The 21,737-nt window shown below is 42.5% G+C and overlaps 2 protein-coding genes across 9 annotated transcripts in view; one reads left to right on the top strand and one right to left on the bottom strand.

The window, feature by feature from the left end:
- ints1 (integrator complex subunit 1) overlaps positions 1 to 1,403 on the bottom strand; it is a 143,003-nt gene extending 141,600 nt beyond the window's left edge. For 2 of the 5 annotated variants that reach the window (XM_072268403.1, XM_072268406.1), the window contains exon 1: positions 978 to 1,400. The gene's annotated coding sequence lies outside the window, so the exon portion shown is untranslated. Of the gene's footprint in view, positions 1 to 977 lie in introns of all 5 variants that reach the window. The other 3 variants (XR_011887223.1, XR_011887222.1, XM_072268404.1) reach the window with 3 other exon arrangements.
- Positions 1,404 to 1,503: 100 nt separating this feature from the next.
- Positions 1,504 to 21,737, top strand: part of LOC140202883 (ADP-ribose pyrophosphatase, mitochondrial-like) — a 33,728-nt gene continuing 13,494 nt past the window's right edge. Inside the window, exons 1-6 of one of the 4 annotated variants that reach the window (XM_072268410.1) lie at positions 1,504 to 1,593; positions 7,461 to 7,712; positions 9,401 to 9,508; positions 14,265 to 14,351; positions 18,561 to 18,669; positions 20,555 to 20,704. In XM_072268410.1, coding sequence (XP_072124511.1) covers positions 7,507 to 7,712; positions 9,401 to 9,508; positions 14,265 to 14,351; positions 18,561 to 18,669; positions 20,555 to 20,704 — 660 coding nt within the window. In that variant the 5' untranslated portion in view covers positions 1,504 to 1,593; positions 7,461 to 7,506. Of the gene's footprint in view, positions 1,933 to 6,911; positions 7,120 to 7,460; positions 7,713 to 9,400; positions 9,509 to 14,264; positions 14,352 to 18,560; positions 18,670 to 20,554; positions 20,705 to 21,737 lie in introns of those variants that run through there. The other 3 variants (XM_072268407.1, XM_072268409.1, XM_072268408.1) reach the window with 3 other exon arrangements.

The raw sequence follows: 21,737 nt of genomic DNA, 5'->3' as shown, positions 1-21,737 counted from the left end.
TTCTCATGAAACTTCAGCTAATTGGAGCAGCCACTTAAATGGGCCAAAATGTAGTAGTCCCAAACTGGAATTCACTGTACTTACAAACAGATTAAATACATTTTTACAAACATTTTCAATCACTCTCAAAACACCAAACCACCTGTTGGAGGAACCAGAGGGTTGAGCAGCATCTGCTTCAGAAAAAGAATTGTTGATGTTTCAGGTCAAGGACAAAGAGTAGAGGCAAGATGTCAGCATAAAGAGTAGAAAGGGTGTGGTGAGTAAAGGCTGATTTATACTTCTGTGCCAAATCGACGCCGTAACCTACGCAAGTGGCCTACGTGCGTTGTGAGCATTTATACTTGTGCATTGATGTATCTGCGTCGCTCTACAATCCGGGCATGTCGCACATGCGCACACACCTGCCCATGCAAGGCTTCATGGTCATGGTAGTCTTTCTCGGGGTAAACAAGTTTAAAGTGAGCGTCTTTTTTCGTAAAAGCGAAATGTGTCCTCCATAATTTCGGAGGTCCGTAAAGCTTTATGGAAAGCATTGCAGCCAGAGTTCCTTCCCTGCCCTTCAGTCGCCCAATGGGAAGCTATTGCAGCGTAGGAGGAAATACATAGGCTCTGCGTAGGGTTTGCGGCTACGCCGTACCTACGGCGATTTGACGCAAAAGTATGAATCAGCCTTAAGGAATTTGAGGCGATTGATGTACTGAGGAGGGTCATCTCATCTTTCCACTCTTTGTATCAATGAAAGGTTTCAACCTGAAGCATTGCAATACTTTTCCTCCCAAATGCTGCTCAACCTGGTGATTTTTCTCCAGCAAATTGTTTGCTGCCCTAGATTCCAGCATGTGCAGACTCTTGTGTTTCTCAAAACAAATTGTTTCATCGTTGACATTCCCTCTTTATTTTGTTTTCTAAATTCAGTTAGACGTCCATGCATGGCTCAGAGGGTGCAAAGCACACGTCTATCCAAATCCACACACCTGGGTGTCAAGCACAAACTATGCTGATGCTCCAGAGCAGTGTTCCGCACCGCCTTCGATGTCTCATACTAGATGGGATATCCTGCACTTGTTCCCTCAATAGTCCGGCGTTAGACCTGCGCTGTTTTGCCGAGGGAGGTTGCCCAGAGCGGGGTTACTCGTTATCTCTCCCCGGCGTGGGGTAAATCATCTGTCCGCCGATGGTCCCGTCCCCTACACCGTTTAGAGGAGCTTCACCAGTTCCGGGGTGAACTCCGGGATGAGATGGACGCACAAAAACTCCGCCCTCACCTGAACCCGATTCGGAGCCCACACCAAAACTGTCGACTCCCAGGCCCACTGGGCCGCTGCCGCAACTCCTGGTTCCTGAGCCGTCCCACACCGAAATTCATCCCCCGGCCCCGCCGCATGCGGACACCTTTTGCCGCGCACCAGGAAACCGTGCGGCTCCGCCGTCAACGGGCTCCACGCTCCTGATTGGTCTTCTCTCGAGCAGATGTGGCAGCTCCGCATTCCTGATTGGTCTGCTCTCGAGCAATGGGCGAGGTTGGCGTGAGCTAGCGCACGGTGAAGGAAGGGTTGAGCGCAGCGAGTGAGTGGGTCGACTAGTCGGCCGGTGAGGGAGTTGTGTTTCAGGTGGTGTGAGGAGGCACTGGGGGTTCGTGTTGGTTGTGGGTGTGAAGAGAAGTTGAATTACGGTAATGCATGGAGTGGGACTATAGGGCTGAGCTGACATTTTGAGATAGTGTGCAAGAGCTGAATGGAATGTTGTCCTGTGATGGTGGAGAGGAGGGTCAAGCTGAAAGTGCAGGCTGTTGGCATTGTGATTGGGATGAATGAGCATTTTGATTTCGGACAAAGACAGTGATTGAAATGTAAACAGATCCTGAGATCAGACAATGTGGTTGTCTGTGTTCTATTTTGACATCGTGTGCCTCGTTTGGATAAAACACAGGTACAATTAGATATATACATATATATATATATATATAAAGGTCTCTTATAAGTGATTTAGTTCGATCTGAAACTCAAATCTGAATAAAGTTACGAAAACGTGTGAGCTGGCTATGGCAGAGTAGGAAATTAAAAGCAATGATAGTAAACCACAGACGATTAACTTAATTAATTAGTACATAGTTTATATGACATATATCCTTTCTAAGGCAAAAGAAAAGTGGTCTATCTATGGCCATCAAGGAAAAGGTTGACAAGTTTACCAGCAAAAAAAAAGCATTCAGAGTTATAAAGTCACAAAATAAAGAAATAAGGTTTTGATAAGAAAAGTAATAGTATTAATCTCGTATAGAAAAAATTAGTAAAAAAAAACGGCATGTGGACCCCATAGAATGAAACAGAGAATTATTTTGTGGAATAAGGAAAGAATAGACAAATTAAATATTTTGTGCTTGGAATTAAACATGCAAACTGGGTTGAAGGTGAAGTGAAACAGAAAGAAATTAGCATTTTTAAAAGTATAGCTTTTAACAGAACTGAAAGGTAAAGATAAAGATTAGCTTTAATTGTCATGCGTACATGATCACATATAAAATGCTGGAGGAATTCAGCAAGTCATGTAGCATCTATGGAAATGAATAAACAGTCAACGTTTTGTGCCGAAGAAGGTTGGGGAGATACCAGAATAAGAAGGGCAGGGTGATGGGAAGGAGAACAAGCTAGAAGATGAAGGGTGAAGCCAGGTGGGTGGGGGTTGCATTGAGAAGCTGGGTGGTGATAAGTGGAAAATGCAGAAAGATGGAGGAGAAGGAATCTAATAGGAGAGGAAAGTAAGGAGGAGGAGCACCAGGGAAGGTGATGGGCAGGTGAGGAGAAGAGGTAAGAGGCCAGAATGTGGAAATGAAGAAGAGGGGAAAACATTACTGGAAGTTGAAGAAGTGGATGTTAATACCATCAGGTTAGAGGGTAACTAGACCGTATATGAGGTGTTGCTTCCCCAACCTGAGAGTGGCTCATCATGGCAGAAGAAGAGCCATAAACTGACATGTCAGAATGGGAATAGGGATAGGAATTGAAATGGTTGGCCACTGGGAAATTCTGCTTTCTGCAGATGTGGCTAAGATGCTTATCAAGCAGCCTGCCAATTTACATTAGATCTCACCAGTGTAGAGGAGGCTGCATTGGGAACGCCAGACACGGTAGACAGCCCAACAGATTTGCAGATGTGTGTTGTCTCACCTGGAAGGACTGTTTGGGGCCTGTATGCAGGGATAAGTGCCAGGAGGGAGATTAGTGGGGAGGGATAAATAGACAACAGAATCACGGAGGGAATGATTCCTCTGGAAAGTGGAGAGTGGGGGGAAGTAAAGAGTTCTTTGGAGGTAGGGTCCCACTGAAGATGAAGGAAGTTATGGAGAATGACGTGTTGGATGCAGAGGCTCATGTGGTAGGTGAGGGAAAAAGGAACTCTGTCCCTTTTAAGGCAGCAGGAAGATGGGGTGAGCACGAATGTCTGGGAAATGGAGGAGATGTGAATGAGGGTAGCATCAAAGGTGGAGGAAGGGAAACCCCATTCTTTAAAGGAGAAGGAAAACTCTGATGTCCTGGAAAGAAAAGGCTCATCTTGGGAACGGATGTGGTGGAGCCAAAGGAACTGAGAAAAGGGGTTATCATTTTTACAGGAGTCAGGGTAGGAAGAGATACAGCATGGTCAAGATAACCTTGGGAATTGCAAGGCATCTGACCGTAAGTCCCAACAAAGGATTGTGAGGACTGCTGAGGAGGCTGGTACTAACCTCCGCAGTACCCAAGACATCTTCAAAGAGCGGTGCTTCAGAAAGGTGACGTCCATTAGGGATCCCCATCACCCAGAGCATGCCCTCTTCTCACTGTTACCGTCAGGAAGGAGGTGCAGAAGCCTGAAGGCACACACTCAGCAATTCAGGAACAGCTTCTTCCCCTCTGCCATCCGATTCCCAAATGAACATTGAAACTGTGAACACTACCTCACTTTTTTGGAATATATTTCATTTCTGTTTTGCACTATTTTTAATCTTTTCAATATACATGTATATACTTACTGAAATTGATTTATTTATTCATTTTTTCTTTTTTACATTATCATGTATTGTATAGCACTGCTGCTGCTAAGTAACAAATTTTCACCACCATGCTGGTGATAATAAACCTGATTCTGATTCTAAGGGGATAATCAGGGTCTCTCTTCTACCTATCAGAGATATTTATCTGGAGTGCTGCATATGCAGGGTTCTTAGCATTGTCGGTGATTCCTCCCATCCATCCAACAACCATCAGGAAGGAGGTACTGTCACATTAGGACAAGAACTATTTGCTGGGCTGTAAGACCCAGGTCTCATCACGTAGCGCCAGTGGTGTTACACACTTTACTTTTTAATTTGTGTTATAAATGCACCTTATTATTTGGTAATTTACTAGTGGTAATATTCAGACATCCCACCCTGCAAAAACTCATTTCAGGGAGGTAGTACCATCAATTTGCGGGAGACTCCAGGAACTTCCGGGAGAGGTGGGATGTCTGCAATAGAGTAGCTCCTTAGCAGCTAGCAAGCTAGCTTAAATAACTAGGAAGAGATACAGTCGACGTTACCTCTTCCTAGAGATGCTGCCTGGCCTGCTGCGTTCACCAGCAACTTTGATGTGTGTTGCTTGAATTTCCAGCATCTGCAGAATTCCTGTTGTTTAGTTTAAATAACGTTAGCTATGCTAATGAACGAATGACACCTTTTAAACTCACCTCATCATGTCTTTTATAGTCTTAACCCACCATGGGCAATAGAAAAGTCACTGTTGTAAACAGTGCAGCGAGCAACACTGTCATTATTTTTGACCCCTATTAGGCAGGGGTACACTTTAGGGTAGTCTGGGGTGACGTACATTTTATATTTTCTTTTTTTGGAGCACTCTCCCGTGTGTGTGTGTGTGTGTGTGTGTGTGTGTGTGTGTGTGTGTGTGTGTGTGTGTCTGTCTCTCTCTCTATCTCTATCTCTCTCTCTCTCTCTGAAAAAATTGATTTCCGGGATATTGTATATAATTTGCGGGCATCAGGGAGCCACTATTAATATGCGGGAGACTGCTGGAACTTGCTGGAGAGGTGGGATGTCTGAATGGTTTGTGTGTGAGTTACAGTATTTCTACTGTGCGTGCAACTTGGTTTGTTTTTTTTTTGATATTGAAGGATGAGTTTACTGCAAGAAATGGCATTACAGTAAAAGATCGGTCATGACTTTATTGAAGCCACAGTAGGATTCTGAGGCCGGAGGGTATACTGCTCCTGTTCCTTCACACTATACTCCAGCTGGATGTCACCGACTGTCCTGCACGTGTCACACCTGAAAGCTGCTGGAGCTGAGGGACACCACGGCTGAACTCCTGGGTTCTCTGAGGGTTCTGCACTTTCCAGCATCAGACACTAGGGTGGAGTGGAGCAAAGGCCGTGTTAGAGTGCGCCACTGCAAAAGAGCATCAGTTATGTTTTACTGTGACGTGTTAAATCGGGGTCATGGTTATAGAGCATGGAATCAGTCTCTTTGGCCCAACTTGACTTTGCCAGCGCTAGTCCCATTTGACTGCAGCTCGACTATAGCCCTCTAAGACTTTCTTCTCAGTGAACCTACTGAAATGTGTTTTAACATTGTATTTGTACTCACCTCTACCATTTTCTCTGATGGCTTGATCCACATATCCACTACTCTCTGTGTGAGGAAAAAAGTTAGAACTAACTTTGAGTAATATTACCACGACTTTTTGATTCTGTGTAATGCAAATAACTTTGTGCTGTCTTGACAATCCTATTTTATTTAGCGAAACTACGTAGAGGAAAAAGTTGCAGATTTGATTTCAGCTGTGCGTAGACAGGCAATTGCAGCGTGGTGTGAGAGTGATGAGGTTGCAGTAGACTTTACTTTTCATTGAGTCTGTATTGGAAGATATAATAGCAGAGAGCCTTAAACAGAGCCAAAAGGTTTTAAAAGTCACATAATCAGTTAAATGGAGATCTGTTTTTGGAGACCTGAGTGCAGTCAAGGTGTTTCAATTGATTGTAGTAAAAATACACCTGTATCTGGAAAGTCCAACTGCTGGTGAGTCAGTATCCTGGCAAAAACTACACCATGAAGACAAAAGAACACTCCAAGCAACTCGTGAAAAGGTTATTAAAAAAGCACAAGTCAGGAGATGGATACAAGAAAATTTCCAAGTCACTGAATATCCCTTGGAGTACAGTTAAGTCAATCATCTAGAAAAGGAAAGAATCTGGCACAGCTGTAAATCTGTCTAGTGCAGGCTGTCCTCAAAAACTGAGTGACCATGCAAGAAGCAGACTAGTGAGGGAGGTCACCAAGAGACCTAGGGTAATTGGAGGAGTTACAAGCTTCAGTGGCTGAGATGGGAGAGACTGCACATACAACAACTGTTGTCCGGGAGCTTCACCAGTTGCAGCTTTATGGGAAAGTGGCAAAGAGAAAGCCACTGTTGAAAAAAACTCACATGAAATCTCAACTAAAATTTGCCGGAAGGCATGTGGGAGACTCTGAAGTCAGCTGGAAGAAGGTTTTATGGTCTGATGAAACCGAAACTGTTTTTTGGTCATCAGACTAAATGCTATGTTTGGCATAAGCCAAACTGCACACACCTTCAAAAACACACCATCCCTACCATAAAGCATAGTGGTGGCTGCATTATGCTGTGGGGATGCTTCACTGCAGCAGGCCCTGGAAGGCTCGTGAAGGCAGAGGGTAAAATGAATGCAGCAAAATACTGGAGGAAAACCTGAAGCAGTCTGCTTAACCACCACAATGGGAGATGTCTCTTTTAGTCATCTGTGTGCCTTTAGATTGGAGGAAATGAGTCAATATTGGTTGCTCTGTCAATTTTTTGTTATTGCATCTAGTTTCAGTTCTTCAATTAATAATAATTAGAACCTCTCAGGAAGTCATGCAAGGATTGGACATGTTCACTGGTTAATATGAAAACTACTTTGCATGACTTTGTTAACCGGAGATCATCATAGTGGAGTTACACAGACCAGGCCACTGTTGTTGTTATTTAAGTGTCTGAGAGCAGCCAACACCTGTCACGGAGATCGATTACTGACGGTTTCCCAGTCCACAAAGATCAGGGCGGAGCAGAACACTGGCGATTAAGCTAGGCAAGTAATGATAAGAAATGTTAGTTAAGTAATGCTGCATAAATATGTAGCAGTTAGAGGGAATACATGAGTGATGGTAAAGTTTGCAGCAAGATGTGTATGTGAGATAAAGTAAACCTCAGGAAATGTTGGGAATATGTGGAGAGTAACTGCCTAAAAGCTGGAATGTAATAAGGAAGAGATTTATACTTTTGCTGTGCTTTTCGCAATCCAGATTGTTCCTAAAGCATGTCATAGCCAGTTAGATACTTTATGAAATTTACACCTTGAAGAGAATTGGATTGTGCATGGATGGATTCCTCAGGAAGCAAACTTTTGATGGTAAAGTGTTTCTATTTCAGCACCTGCCTCTTCCAGTCCAATTGGTGTCTGCCTGAACCTTACCCGATGTGTCCTGCTACACTTAGCAGTACAGGGAAATCAATGATTCACGTAAAGGCACGAAGCTCGCCATACCCAGGATCACAGGTCAAGCGATTCCCTGTTCAGGATGATAATGTCAGCTGGAGCAGAGAGTGGGCAGCATATGATCCAGTGGACTACACGGCAGAGGTTGTCAAGGCTGGGCCTGAATGGGCTGACCCAGATTTTAGGTAAATTAATTTTGGCAAATGAAGATTGAGAGTTTCTGTAGAAATGTGAAAATGACAGTATTAGATGTAGTGGGTCCTTGTACACTGAGACAGGAGAAATTGTTTGGTGAAGAAAATTGGTAAAGAAATTGAAATTTTGTGTCTATCTTCAAGGATAGACAGTGGTGGTGAATCACTGTTCTATGTAGAGCAGTGGACAGACAATAAAGTTAGTAGGAGTCAACAATTTGTATTCAAGAAAGTAATGTGACTGAGTGTAAATAAATCTCCAGGACATGGTGACCTGCATTCTAATATTTTGATGAACATATTGATGAAAATAGTGGGTGAACTGGATGCCATTTCCCAAAATTCCATAAGTTCTGGTGTGATTGGCACAAATTGGAAGCTACCAAATGTAACACAATTATTTAAGAAGGGACAGAAAGGCAACAGAGAAATGAAACCTTCTGGTTAAGCAAATGGTAACATGGCATTTAGAAAAGAATAACATGGTTAGGTATAGTCAACACAAGCTTAATGAAAGGAACGTCCGATTTAATATCTGCTACTAGTTTTTGTTTTTAGATATAAAGGTGAATCTTCAAAAGGCCTTCAGTAAGATGCTTCACAATCCTAGCACGTGTATTAATGATTGATTAATGTCAAAGAATCAAAATGAACAGTTTTTATTAGTTTGGGAGACTGATTAGTGGGCCAGCAACTGTTCAAAATCTAGATCAAGGTTTTGGATGAGGGAATCAAGTGTAATATGTCCATGTTTACTGATAGAATGCTTCCTGTTAGTATGGATGTGAGGAGGATGCAGAGGGTGTGACTAGTGAGAATACACCAAACGTAATATAATGTAGGAAAATGTAAGATTATCACATTGATTGGAAAAAAAATCATAATGTTAGAGATTTTTTAAATGGCCAGAGACTGAAAAGTGTGAGTTCAGAGGGAGATGGGTGTCCTTGTACACAAATCACTGAAAATTAACATTATAGGTGTAGCAAACAGTTAAGAACAAATTCAGAAAGTTAGTCCTTATTAGAAAGGGAATAGAATGCGAGAGAGATCCTAAGGAAGTTCATATTTGCATTCGAGGGACTGCTGGAAGGTTTATCAGATTGTGTGGTGGAATTCCAAGTTAGTTGGAGAAGAAGAGATTCAGCAGATTAGGACTATATTCTGTATTTCAAATAATGTGGGGTGATATCATTGAAATGTAAAAAAAGTTTATGGGGCTTGATTGTGTAGATGTTAAGTTGTTATTTCCCCAAGATGGTGTGGCCAGAACAGGAGGACACCATCTCAAAATAAGGAGCCTGCCATTCAGAAGTGAATGAGAAGGAACTAAATTACTCCGAGTGGTGTTCCACCCGAGAGGACTGTGGAGGCTTAGTCCTGATGTATTCAAGACAGAGATTGATAAATGTATGGATCTTCAATGAATCAAGAAATATGGGTTTGTGGAGGAAAACGGAGGCTGAAGTAGAGCCAAGAATTAATTGACGAGCAGAGAGGGCTTGAGGAGCCAAGTTGTTAAGCCCAACTTCTGCTCTTATGAGTGGCTATGTTCATGTTCCTCCCCTCACAGCAGTGTTTATGAAGTTGCTTCATGATTGGTGATAACCTTAGAACACACAGAAAAATAAAATAATACTTGGCATGAAGGCAAATTTCTCTCATTATTTGTGACACAGGAAGAGAGACCAATTGAAACATGCTCCATGTTTCAATGCACTGGATGGGAGAATTGATCGGAGGAGCTACCTAGGTGTGTATGAACTGGATAAAGACAACCTGCCTCGGTGAGTACTGATTCCACTTCAACACACACAAAATGCTGGAGGAAATCAGCAGGCCAGGCAGTATCTGTAGGAAATAGTAAACAGTCGACGTTTCAGGTTTGTTGTGATCCCACTTGTTTGATTCCACTGGAGATGAGCTTCTGAGATTTGGAGCAGTGATAGGCATGTGATATCCTAGAATGCCTGACTGCTCACTCCAGTTTTAATTGCTTCATGTATGGCCAGTTCTATCCTCTGCTGCCAGTTGGACATTCTTCCTCAAACCTCTCTACCCCTCTCTTTCCTCCTTGAAACCTACCTCTGACAAAGCTTTTTGTTACCTACTCAAATATCTCCTAGAATCAGATTTTATCTGATAATCTGCTGTCAACTGCATCTGGTCACTTTAGTAAATGAATAAAGCCGTATAAATGGAAATAATCAGGAAAAAAAAACGCTGCTACCTGTCCCTTATAGTGTTGGTAACTGTGCCTTCAAATTGTAATTCGAACAACCCCTCAGTTAAAAACACAATTACGCATTTTCTCTCTACTCTTTGCTAAGTGTCTCATTTCAAACATGCTGGTGTTAGAGAGCATTGGTAAAGTATCAGGGATACAGATGAAGTAGAGGGTGGAGGGATTCTGTAAAGGTTTCCAGTACTAATTACTATATAGATTCTTCATGGAGAAATATGAAGGTGTGGCATTTAGATAGTTAGATTCTGTTGGGGTTTGTATCTTCCACAGTTGAATTGTCTGAAGATAAAGAATAATTAATAAGGTGATGTATCAGAGGTCAACCAACCCATGACTGATATTTATATCAAACTTTTCATTACCCCAGTATTTCAATGTGTTTTATCTAATATCAGTAATGATAGTTGAGAATTTAGTGTCGACCACAACTTGTAGGTAACAAGCATGGGCCTTGTGAACAATTGTCATATCATAGTAAATACACAGTTAGATCAGACAATGAGTTACGGTTTGCAAGGAGTTTACATCAGAGTTCCAGTAAACAACAAACAGGAGGCTGACTATGTGAATATTACGGAGAAAATTACAACAGTGAACTGAGCAAGATTATCACAGGAAGACCTAGGCTTGTGTTTAGGAGTATTAATAGGCTTGCCAATGCTTGACTATAGACATATAGCAGTGCAGTTTATAAAGGTACTAACATCTCATTCCAATCAAACTGTGTAGAGTATTAATCTCCACAGATTATGCTAAAACACAGACTCAGCCTCACAGTATTGATAGCATATCAGCGCAAAAAATGGACATGCCTTCATCAGTTAAAGCATAATAAAAAAGCAGTTGCCAGTGCTTTGTCTGAATGATATGAACAGAGAAGGAAGTCTGTCACTTTAAAGGGAAGATTGAAAAGTGAACTCATTGAGATTTCATGAATATTCTATGGCAGGGGTGTCAAACTCATTTTAGGTCATGGGCCGGATTGGGCAAAGTGCGACTTCATGCGGGCCGGATCAGTTGTGCACGCAAGTGCTCCCACAGCTTTCATTGCCTTCGTTTTTTCAACCTGTTCTCATGTGTATCAGTCTCTGCTTTAACTACAAAGTGTTTCACTTTACGAATTTTGTTTCTTATGAAGAAGATTGCCTAGCAAGCATTATTTTTATGATTGTTATTAACTTACAGTCGTAGGCTACAAGAAAGTTGTGATGAGAGAGAGAGAAAAATGATGCTATTTTGGCTAAGATTGTTTTGGGAGCCACATCCTTTCCATTAATAAACTATTTGAAATCAAACATTAGCAGATACAAATGTAGGCCTAATGAAACAAATTGTAAATGTAGGCTACACAACGGCACCTAATTTTTATTAGCCTGCTTCCAGCAATCAAACTCAAGACAATGAACACAGTTAGCCTCTGATTTTTTTATTGAAGTGATCACATTTACAATAATAGAATGGTCAGAAAATAAATGAATCACAATATTATGTCACTCAATATTTTATAATGCATTTTGCTTACATGTCGCAGTGCATCGAACAGTGTCACTCATTTTTCACTTGCTGCTTCCAGACACCTGACATCTCTTGGCTTTAACCAGCCTGTCAACATCAGGGACCAGTTTCTGGGCAGTTGTGATTTTCATAATGTCATTTAGATGTCTGTGTGTCAGCTGTGAGTGCAGTTTGGATTTGTTAATGTTCATTATGGAGAACGCCTGCTCACAGAGCTATGTTGTCCCGAACATGCAAAGGATCTTTGAGACAAAGTCTGTCATCTTCGGGTACATCGGTCCCAGGTATTGGTAGAATGAGTCCAGACCCACAGTCTCAAATTTATATTTCAAAGCTAAGTTACACTGAATTTCAATTAGTTCCATTTGGAGTTCCTCCAGCACATCTGATGCTGCGTTGACAGCAAACAGCGAGCAAAATAGTGAGAATTCCTTCTCGAGCTGAGTGAAGACTTGGAAACGATTCTGAGACTCACTTTTCAGTCGTGATATTTTGTCCTCGTACCTGTCCATACTGTCATTATTCCCATGAGCGACACGCACAGACTGCAAAGAGGGGAAATGAGCTGGGTTGCGCTGGGATAGTTGCATCTCCCACAGGCCTAATTTAATTTGAAAGCCACGAATGCTGTTGTAGTATTCCGTAACAAGTTTGTTGCAGCCTTGCATGTTAACATTAAGCACATTTAAGTGCTCTGTTATATCCACTAAAAATGCAAGATCATGAAGCCAGTCTGGGTCATCCAACTTTGCCACTGGCTTCCCTTTCTCGTTCATGAATAGTCCAATTTCCGCACGTAATTGAAAAAACGTTTGAGCGCAACCCCTCTGTTCAACCAGCGGACTTCAGTGTGGTAGGGTAGGCCATGTCCGATATTACTTTCGGACAAAAGAATGTCAAATTGCCAATGGTTGAGTTCCTTGGCTCTAATAAAATTAACCGTTTTGATTACTACATCCATGACATTGTCCATTTTCAGGTTCCTGCTACATAATGCCTCTTGGTGTATAATACGAAGAAGATTCCAGAATTCCTGCTCTGGATTCCCCGTCTGAACTTTCTCACTGAGTTTCATAACAACACCTGTCTTTTTCCTGACCATGGATCTGTTGCCACGCTGACAGCGTGACTCCAATCAACCCCCAGTCTATCCAAGGCCTCGACGAGGCTGGAGAAAACGTTATTCGCCATTGTGGTGTTTGTCATGGGCACCATCTCCACAAACTCCTCGGTGATGGTCAAAGATGCATCAACACCACGAATAAATATTCCCAATTGAGCTACATCAGTCACATTGGTGCTCTCATCAATTGCAATAGGGAAGGCAACAAGTGACTTCACTTTGTCTTTTAGTTGACTGTTCAAATCTCCTGCGAGCTTCCCGATTCTGTCTGCCACAGTATTTCTTGGCAAGCTGATATTACCAAAAGCCTGTCTCTTCTCAGGGCACACCAGCTCAGCCGCCGTCAGCATGCATGCTTTGATGAATTCCCCCCCTGAGTATTGCTTCGACGCAGCAGCTATTTTGTTGGCCTTGACAGCTCCATCATGAGTCTCTTGACTTTTGGTGAACACTGGTTGCTGTTATTCCAGAGCTGCTTCAAGCTCATTTATCTTTTGCATTCTGAGTCGTCCTACATACGTGTCATATTTTTCTCCGTGTGACGTCTCATAGTGCCGTTTGATATTATACTCTTTTGCCACAGCCACTTGTTGTGAGCATATCAGACACACAGGTTTACCGTTGACCTCACAGAAGAAAAAACAACCTTTCCAATTATCGTTGAATATCCAACCTTCGATGTCAACTTTTCTTTTCTTGGAAAGCATTTTGAACCACAGCAGCAGACAATCTCAGCCTTGCTACAGATGTTACTTACCTGAGTACCCTGTGTGTTTATACTGTGTGTGATGACGTAAGTGGGGCCCTAGTGGTCTTCAGTGCAGGGTGGTAGGTGCTTATGCACAGCGAGTAGTTAACTGCTGCCTATTGTTTTCTAAGTACACACAGCAAGCTGCCAGCACAGACAGTGGTGGGAGAGAGAGCGACTGCCGTACAGATGCATAATAAATGGTTGTGACTATACTTTTTTCTCCCCCAAAATCATCCTGCGGGCCGGTAGTTTGACACACCTGTTCTATGGCATCATAATAGAATAACAGGTCCGGTAGCCTAGAGATTAAGTTATTAGACTATTAATGGGCTGTTGATCAGAATCTGACTGTGATAGTTGCAAAATTACAATCCAAGTATTAAGTTAATCAGAAGGGAAAAGGATGACTATTGTATTAGTTGATTCTCTCAAAATCCCAACTGATTTACTAATATCGTTTAGGAAAGGAAATCGTTCTCCTTACCTCACCCAGCCTATGTGTGCTTCCAGTCCCAGAGTGATCTGGTTGACTCTTAACTGCCTTTTTAAATGGCCCAGAAAGTCTATTGAGGCATTTTGGATTGATATATAAATGACGACCTATCCAGCAATGCCAACTTCCTAAGAATTAAGAAAATAAATCAAAACATCACAGAAATGTGTATAATTTAAAGTGACTGAAAATACATCTAATACTGAGTGTAGACACTCAGTATTAGATGTGAGTCCATTTGGGTTCATTTACACAGTAACACATTTTGTTTTCCATGCAATTATGCTCCTGATCCTAAAAAATGCTTAGGATCAAGGCACGAGATGTGAGGAGTGCCTCTCTCTCTATCCATGCTGGTTTCACGCTTTATCAGTGAGAGGAACCAAGGCTTCCATGATCCTTACTGTTATTCCTAGGAATCCAATGGGAAGAACGGGAATGACTTCTCGAGGCTTGCTGGGAAAATGGGGACCAAATCATGCAGCTGATCCCATTGTTACACGGTAAGTAAATAAAAACTTTCACCCCACCCCTTCAGGATGTTCCAAAGTACTTACAGCTTTTGCTTTTGAAATGCAGATATTATTGTAATATTAGAAGTGTAACATTCGGTTTACACACAACAAGTTCCCACACATACTTTCTGTTAACAACTAGATATAAGCAGTCTCTCGGTTATGTCAGGGTTCTGTTACTGAGAACAGTTTGTTTGTCAGAAATGAACAGAAAGAGGAAGAGTGCCTGGGAGGGGATCACAGAAACAACTGTGATGTGAGAGTCAGCGGGCATATCCCGCTGGTCTCCCAAATGCTCGTTGATGTATACAGTATGTGTGTTCATAAGTTGGATCTTTGTAATTCAGGGAGGACCTGTATTCTGTTTTCTGTGATGTTGGTCAGATGTAAATGTTGGCCCGGTCAGCGGAGATAACTTTACTGCCCTTCTAAATAGTGCCACCTATTTTTTTTTTTAGCTTTTCTCTTTGTGTATAACCAGCTGAGGGAACAAACGGGCTCTTGTCTGTCAGTGCAGTATCCCCTCACTGCTGTCTGTATTTATAATGACACACAGGCAGTAGGTGCAATTTGCCAACATAACTGTCAGTCAGCTGCAATGAAACTCCATTCATAATGTGGTATAGAAAAACTTGCACCTTTCACCACTTCAGTACAGCTCCAGATAGTGAATGGCTTTTGAATACTAAGTTCAGTGACTGGAGCATACCTAGCAAGCTTACATGAATGTGGATTTATAATACATTTCCTTTTAATGATGTTGGTTGAAAAATAAATATAGTGGCTTCCAATTAATTGGGACACATTGGGACTGGTACATTTTGGCCTAATTAGCCTAAGTTTCATGCAAATAGTTAAAAGGTATTAAAAAAGACAAACTATTGTTTAACTGAGTAACAAATTATGTATTTGAATGAAATACAGAACTAATTAGAACACTACCAATACTACTACAGTACTGTAAAACTCTGTAATGGTTCCTGATAGTTATCAATGGAGGAATCCGCGTGGACTCCTAATACAAATAATGTCCTACATTCATACAATGCTTTTGACAATCACATCTTCCAAATCTTCATTTTTAGTGTAGTATTGATACCTTCAAATTCTTCGTAGTTCCTAACTTGTTGAAGTAGTGAAATAATTTCAATTTCACTCCTGGCCATTTCTGGCATCTCCCAGCCTGAATACTTGAAACTGCAGTGAACAAAACAGTTTTGAATTGTAGTACTGCTTATTTCCCACCAACTGTCAGTAACAAAAATCACTGCATTTTGAACACAAACACAGCAACTGATGCTACTTAAAAACTGTTTGTTCTAAACATGGTGTAGCATAAAACGGTCACGTGACTGATGCCAGTTAGAAACTGTTCAACAACAGTCACCTGTCCCAAATAAGAGGCATAGTGTCCCAAATAAACAAAGGGAATCCTACTATTTTCTCAATTAGTTTTTTTTTCTCTAAGCGTTGTTCCTAAGAAGTGGCTGCCCCAATTAATCAGAATCCACTGTACTTCCCAATAACAACATGGAGGATTTGCATGCTGCAGTTTGAAATGGTATTGTGGAATCTCTTGCGTCCATTCAAGAATGCCTCAGTTTTACATCTCATCTGAAGGTTAGTACCTAATGTAACTGTAGGTTTCATCATGTCTGGAACTCCATTGCCTGTCTAACTTTTGCAATGGCAACTGGAATTTGAACTCAGCACTTTTTGACCAACGCCTGGTACTCTGTGGAAGTGAAGTGGTAGATCTGGGATCAGCTTGCTGCACCAACTGCTTGTATTCAGAAAGACATGGTCATCACCTCTGGTAGCTGGATTTGATTTGATCCTACAGTAGATTCCCAGCTATGAAAGGGTATTGTCTGCTCTTTGAGAACTATTTGGACTTGATGAGAAAAAAAGGAGCATTCATTCTTCCATTACATCTACAAATTAGCTTCATCATGTGCATTGTCCAGTCTGTTCATTGTCTCTCTCCCTTTCCATGGTTAGCCATCACTGGGTGGAAATTCATCTCTGGTTGGTCTCAGTTGCACATTGTGTAGCCCACCTAATATTTTGTTTTGTTCTAACTGGAGAGAAGATACCCAAGACAACGATCTATTCTGTCTATATTCATCCAACAGTTATATTTGTGACCAATCATGGGATCCTTGGCTCATGCTGATTTTCCTTGAGGAAAAGTTTACACATTTATCAACTTGGGAAGCAACAGTTCTCTACTGCTTTACCCAGTTATGATTGCCTGGTTAAGTACAGCTCCATGGCTGTACTTAAGTTTTGTTGATGACACCACTGCTATTGGTAAAATCAAAGGTGGTGATGAATCATCATATTGGAGGAAGATTGAAAACTCATTGAGTAGTGCCATAACGACAACCTTTCACGCAATGTCACCAAGACCAAAGAGCTGATTTATTAATTACAGGAGGAAGAAGCTGGAGGTCTGAGCTAGTTCTCATTAGGGATTGGAAGTGGGGAGGGTTAGTGACTTTAAATTCCTTGGTGTTAATATCTCAGAGGATCTATCCTGGGACCAGCACATAAGTGTCATCACAAAGAAGGCATGACAACACCTCTGCTTTCTCAGAAGTTGTGTGGTTCAGCATGCCACCAAAAATTTTGAGGGATTTCTATAGATACACCATGGAGATGATTCTAACTGGTTGCATCATGGCTTAGTGTGTAAGCATCAATGCCCAGGAATGGAAAATCACAGGCAAAACCCTTGCCACGAATGAGTACATTTACATGGAGCTGCCACAAGAAAGCAGCAGCATGGTCAAAGATCCCCACCATCTAGGCTATGCACTCTACTTGCTGCTACTATCGGATAGGAGGTACAGGACCCAAGTCCCCCCACCTTCACCATGTGCAGGAACAGTTAGTTATTACCCTACAACCATCAGTCTCCTGAACTGCTGTGTGTAACCTCATTCACCGCTACTCTGAACTGATTATATCATCTGTAGACTCACTCTGAAGAACTCATTGCACATCAAATTCTCAGTATGATTTTTATTTGCACAGTTTGTCAGCTATTGCACATTGGTTGATTATCAATCTTCACTGTTGATGTATTTTTTCCTGTAAATGCCTAAAAATGATTCTCAGATTAGCGTATGTATGGTAACATATATGTACTTTGATCATCATGTTCGTCCATCGTTGTCGATGAAGACCTCGACACCAATTGATGTCGAGACTAGCGTTTGATTTGGATTTAAGTGAGGGAGAGTTGCGCAGCGTCAGCCTCACTCTCTTCCCAATTCCCATCTGGATCCAGTGTCAAGACAAGAGTCAAGACGGCTGGAGATGGGACTAGGCGCAGTGAATGACCAGGACATCTTTTATGTCTTGTCATGCTCTACACGTTCCACAACACTTGCAGAGACCGCCTTCTTGACTGTTGGACCTTCCATTAGTCTCTCATTTGCTCAATCCTCCGGAGTCTGTCTTCACATGCTGGGATAGACATCTCCTTACCTCACCGAGGGTTTGAGACCCATCGGCTACCCTCACCTGGTTTAGCTGGCTTGTTGAAGCCGTTGCCCGGGGTGTGGCTGCTGTCGTATGCAAACAGCTACAGGGAGCCACAGGTGAGAGCTCGGTGCCAGGTGGGGACCAAAGGTGGATAAACCGCCCTGAAGAGGATGTGACTTGTTCCCCCACTACAGGTGCTACCCCTCCCTGACACCCCATACACTTTGATAATAAATTTACTTTGAACTACTGTTCCTCCTCATCACAGGTACAGTATGTTTCTTTGAAAGAATTCCACTTCAGTCCCCAACACCTGCCCATGCCCCAGCCCTGCAAGTACCTATTGACTTTCCTTTCGTTTTGAAATTTATAGCAGAATCTCTTTCCATTGCCCTTTCAGACACTAGGATTGTTCATCTTGTCCTTTACTGTCTCAATTCCCTAGACTTTGTCCCTCCCTCCTTCCCTCTTTCCCTCTCTCTTTCCCTCTGTCTTCCCCCATCATCCACATAACCACTCCCCTGAAAATCCACACTCTTTTTAACAGTAGAAGAGTATGTTTGTTAACTGATAGTTGAACCTTCAGCCGCTAATCTGCACACTGCCTTTGTGGATTAGGCTTCTTCCATTTATCACTCAGTGTTTCTCAACATTCTTGCTTTCTTCCTAACTGAAAGACCTATTCATGTTCTTTTTCCATTGCAGGTGGAAGAGAGAAGGAGGTGAAAAGGTGATCCACAAGCTTTCTGGCAAACCCATCCTACAGTTTATTTCAATAAAGAGGAAAGACTGTGAGCAGTGGGCGATTCCAGGGGTGAGAACAAGATGTTGCACAGTATACCATCCTTACATAGTCTGTTTTCTCACCTCATTCTTTAATTCTGAAAAGTCCTGATTCTCTTTTAATCCCCCAATATCGTGAACCCAGTGCCAAGGTGTTTAGGGCTCTTCCCAACCTTGTACGATAGGATGTGAGGATAGAAGATCACAGGTGAGAACAGACAAGCTGGTCCATCATATCTTGCCTCACAATCTTGTTTCCAGTACAAACTCCACAAGCTCCTGGTCAATTTTGTGTGTTTCTTCACTAAGTCAGAGAGGTGGGTAGGGGCTTGTTAGCTTACACCAATCTTTTTGAATAATGGATGTAATCAATTAATAATGATACATCTCACTGTGCATCTTTATAGAGCTTTCACTTGAGTTTCTGGAGCTATGGGACACAGCTCTGTGAACTATGTCACCCCATGTTATAACAATGAAAGATAAATGTGTTTGATGGAGAAGTTGCTGATTCCTGTTCCTATGTTTTTGTGTCCGCACATAAGAACCCCTTTTTGAATGATGACCATACCCTGACGGGTCCAGCAGTTGTAATATTCTGGGAGTCTTTGTCACATTGCCCGGCTCCAACTAACACTGCTGTTCCCCCATCATTGTGCCACTGGCTACCTGACCTGTCTGTTGACAGGATGGCCTGCTAATCCCCAACTAGTTACTATCTGAATAGATGGCTCATTCAAACTACCTAGTCTTTCAACTTCTAAGTCTAAGAAATAAAATATTAAGTTCGTAGTTTAAAGGCCCCGACCATTTGCCAATTCCTTAAATTTCTGAGGTCTTTTAACCGGTTATGGGAATTTGGCGAGTTTAAGTCAAAGTTTGGATGAGAGGTCATCAGCCTGAAACGTTAGCTCAGATGCTGCCTCAAAACCTGTGTATTCCAGAATTTTGTTGAGCAAGAAACAATCTGACAGAGGAACTTGGTGAGTTGAGTAGGATGGATGCAGGGTCAACAAACAACAACAATTTCGGTCCCTTGAACATTGCAACTCTACCCACTGAGTAGTTCTGGCAGACTGCCTGCTGCTCCAGGTCCCAGCATCTGCAGTTTCCTGTGTCTCCAGGAATTTTCTTCATAGTTCCACTGATCACATGGGAGTTGTTCTGATATGATAGCAACTCTCCATTTTGTTCAATCCCATTTGCATTGAGATCTACTTTCTGTCTCTGTTAAGTATCCAGGAATGTTGTGTACTGTTAAGTACTTTCTACAAGTTCAAATTCTTGTTGGTAAATCGACCTACTATTATCCCAGAGACCAAGGTGCAGTGGAAAAACTTTGCTTTGTGTGCCTTCCATACAGATCATTTAATTACAATAGTGCATTGAGATAGTAATGGGAAAAATAACAGAATGCAGAAAAAAGTGCTACAAATAGAGGAAAAGTGCAGTGCAGGTAGACAGTAAGATGCAAGGCCATTACAAGGTAGATTGTGAGGTCAAGAGTCTGCCTTATGTGCTACTTTGATTCATTCTCAAGTAATCCTAGCTCACCAGCCAAAGATCTTTTCAACTTGGAAATTAAGGAGTGCCCCTTCTCCCAGTCCCCAAACCACTGGTCTGGATAATTTAATTTGGAGTACTGTTGTCAGCTCGTGCACCTTGACCCCAACTCAGCGTGATACTTGGCGGCTCCATTTTGTAGCTTTCCTGACCATTTGTCTCTGGCCTCTTGTGAATATTTCAGGTAGTAAGGAAACGTGCTGTGTATTTAAAGATTATGAATAACATTAGAGTGAGACATTTCAAGGTGTCTGTCAGTTTAGCTCCTTCCATCCCTACCTGCACATCCCCCACCCCCTGCATCGATCATTAACTTCTGAGCTTGCTTAAATTATCACTCTTTCTCATGGCAGGGCATGGTGGATGCTGGTGAACATCCTTCTACCACCTTGAAGCGCGAGTTCGAGGAAGAGGCACTCGATTCTCTGGGTATTCCTCGTAGTATTAAGGATCCTATGCGGAAACAGTTCCAAGCCATTTTCAGCAAAAAGAACTCTGTGAAGGTGAGCAGGAGCAGGGTCAGTGCTTTCTAGGCCTTGTGCCCTCAGGGATGGGGGTTACATATCTAGGACTAGCATTGTAACACACACAAAACACTGGAGGAACTCAGCAGGTCAGACAACATCTATGGAAAAGAATAGACATTTAGGGCCGAGACCCTTCTTCAGGACTGAGTAGGAAGGGGGATGATGCTAGAATAAAAAGATGGGGGGGAAGGGAAGGAGGCTAGCCGGAAGGTGATAGGTGGAGCCAGGTGGGTTGTACAAGTCTAGGGCTGGAGAAGAAAGAATCCGATAGGAGAGGAGAGTGGACCATAGGAGAAAGGGAGGGAGGAGGGGACCCAGGGGGAAGTAATAGACAGGTGAGAAGAAGTAAAAGATCAGAGTGGGGAATTAGGGATGGGGGAGTTTGTTTACTGGAAGGAGAAATTGACATTGTCATCAGGTTGGAGGGTGCAACATGTGGCTCCTCAGCCCTGAGGGTGGACTCATCTTGGCAAACGAGGAGGCTATGGACCGACACATCAGAATGGGAATCAAAATTTAAATGTTTGGCTACAGGGAAGTCTCACTTGTGGCAGATGGTGCAGAGGTGCGCAGCCAAGCGGTCCCCAATTTACAATGGGTCTCACCAGTGTAGAGGAGAGCACTGGACATAATAGACGGCCCAGCAGATTCGCTGGGGAAGTGTTGCCTCATCTGGAAAGACTGTTTGGGGCCCTGAATGGAGGTGACGGAGGAAGTATATGGGCAGGTGTAGCAGGTAGGCCACTTGCAAGGATATATGCAGGGAGATAAGTGGGAAGGGATGAATGGACAAGGGAATCATGGAAGGTAGAGGGAAGGGGGAAGTAAAGATATGTTTGGTGGTAGGATCCCTTTGGAGATGGCAGAAGTTGTAGAGGATAGTGTGTTGGATGCGGTGGCTGATGGGGTAATAAGTAAAGAGGGACTCGATTAAGGCAGCGGGAAGATGGGGTGAGTGTGGATGTATGGGTAATGGAGGAGCTGCGGGTGGGGGCAGTATCAATAATAG

The sequence above is a fragment of the Mobula birostris genome, chromosome 9, assembly GCF_030028105.1.
Source record: "Mobula birostris isolate sMobBir1 chromosome 9, sMobBir1.hap1, whole genome shotgun sequence".
In the NCBI taxonomy this organism is placed as follows: Eukaryota; Metazoa; Chordata; class Chondrichthyes; order Myliobatiformes; family Myliobatidae; genus Mobula; species Mobula birostris.
Note: the sequence above shows the minus strand (reverse complement) of the source record. Positions and strands in the feature narration are given on the sequence as shown.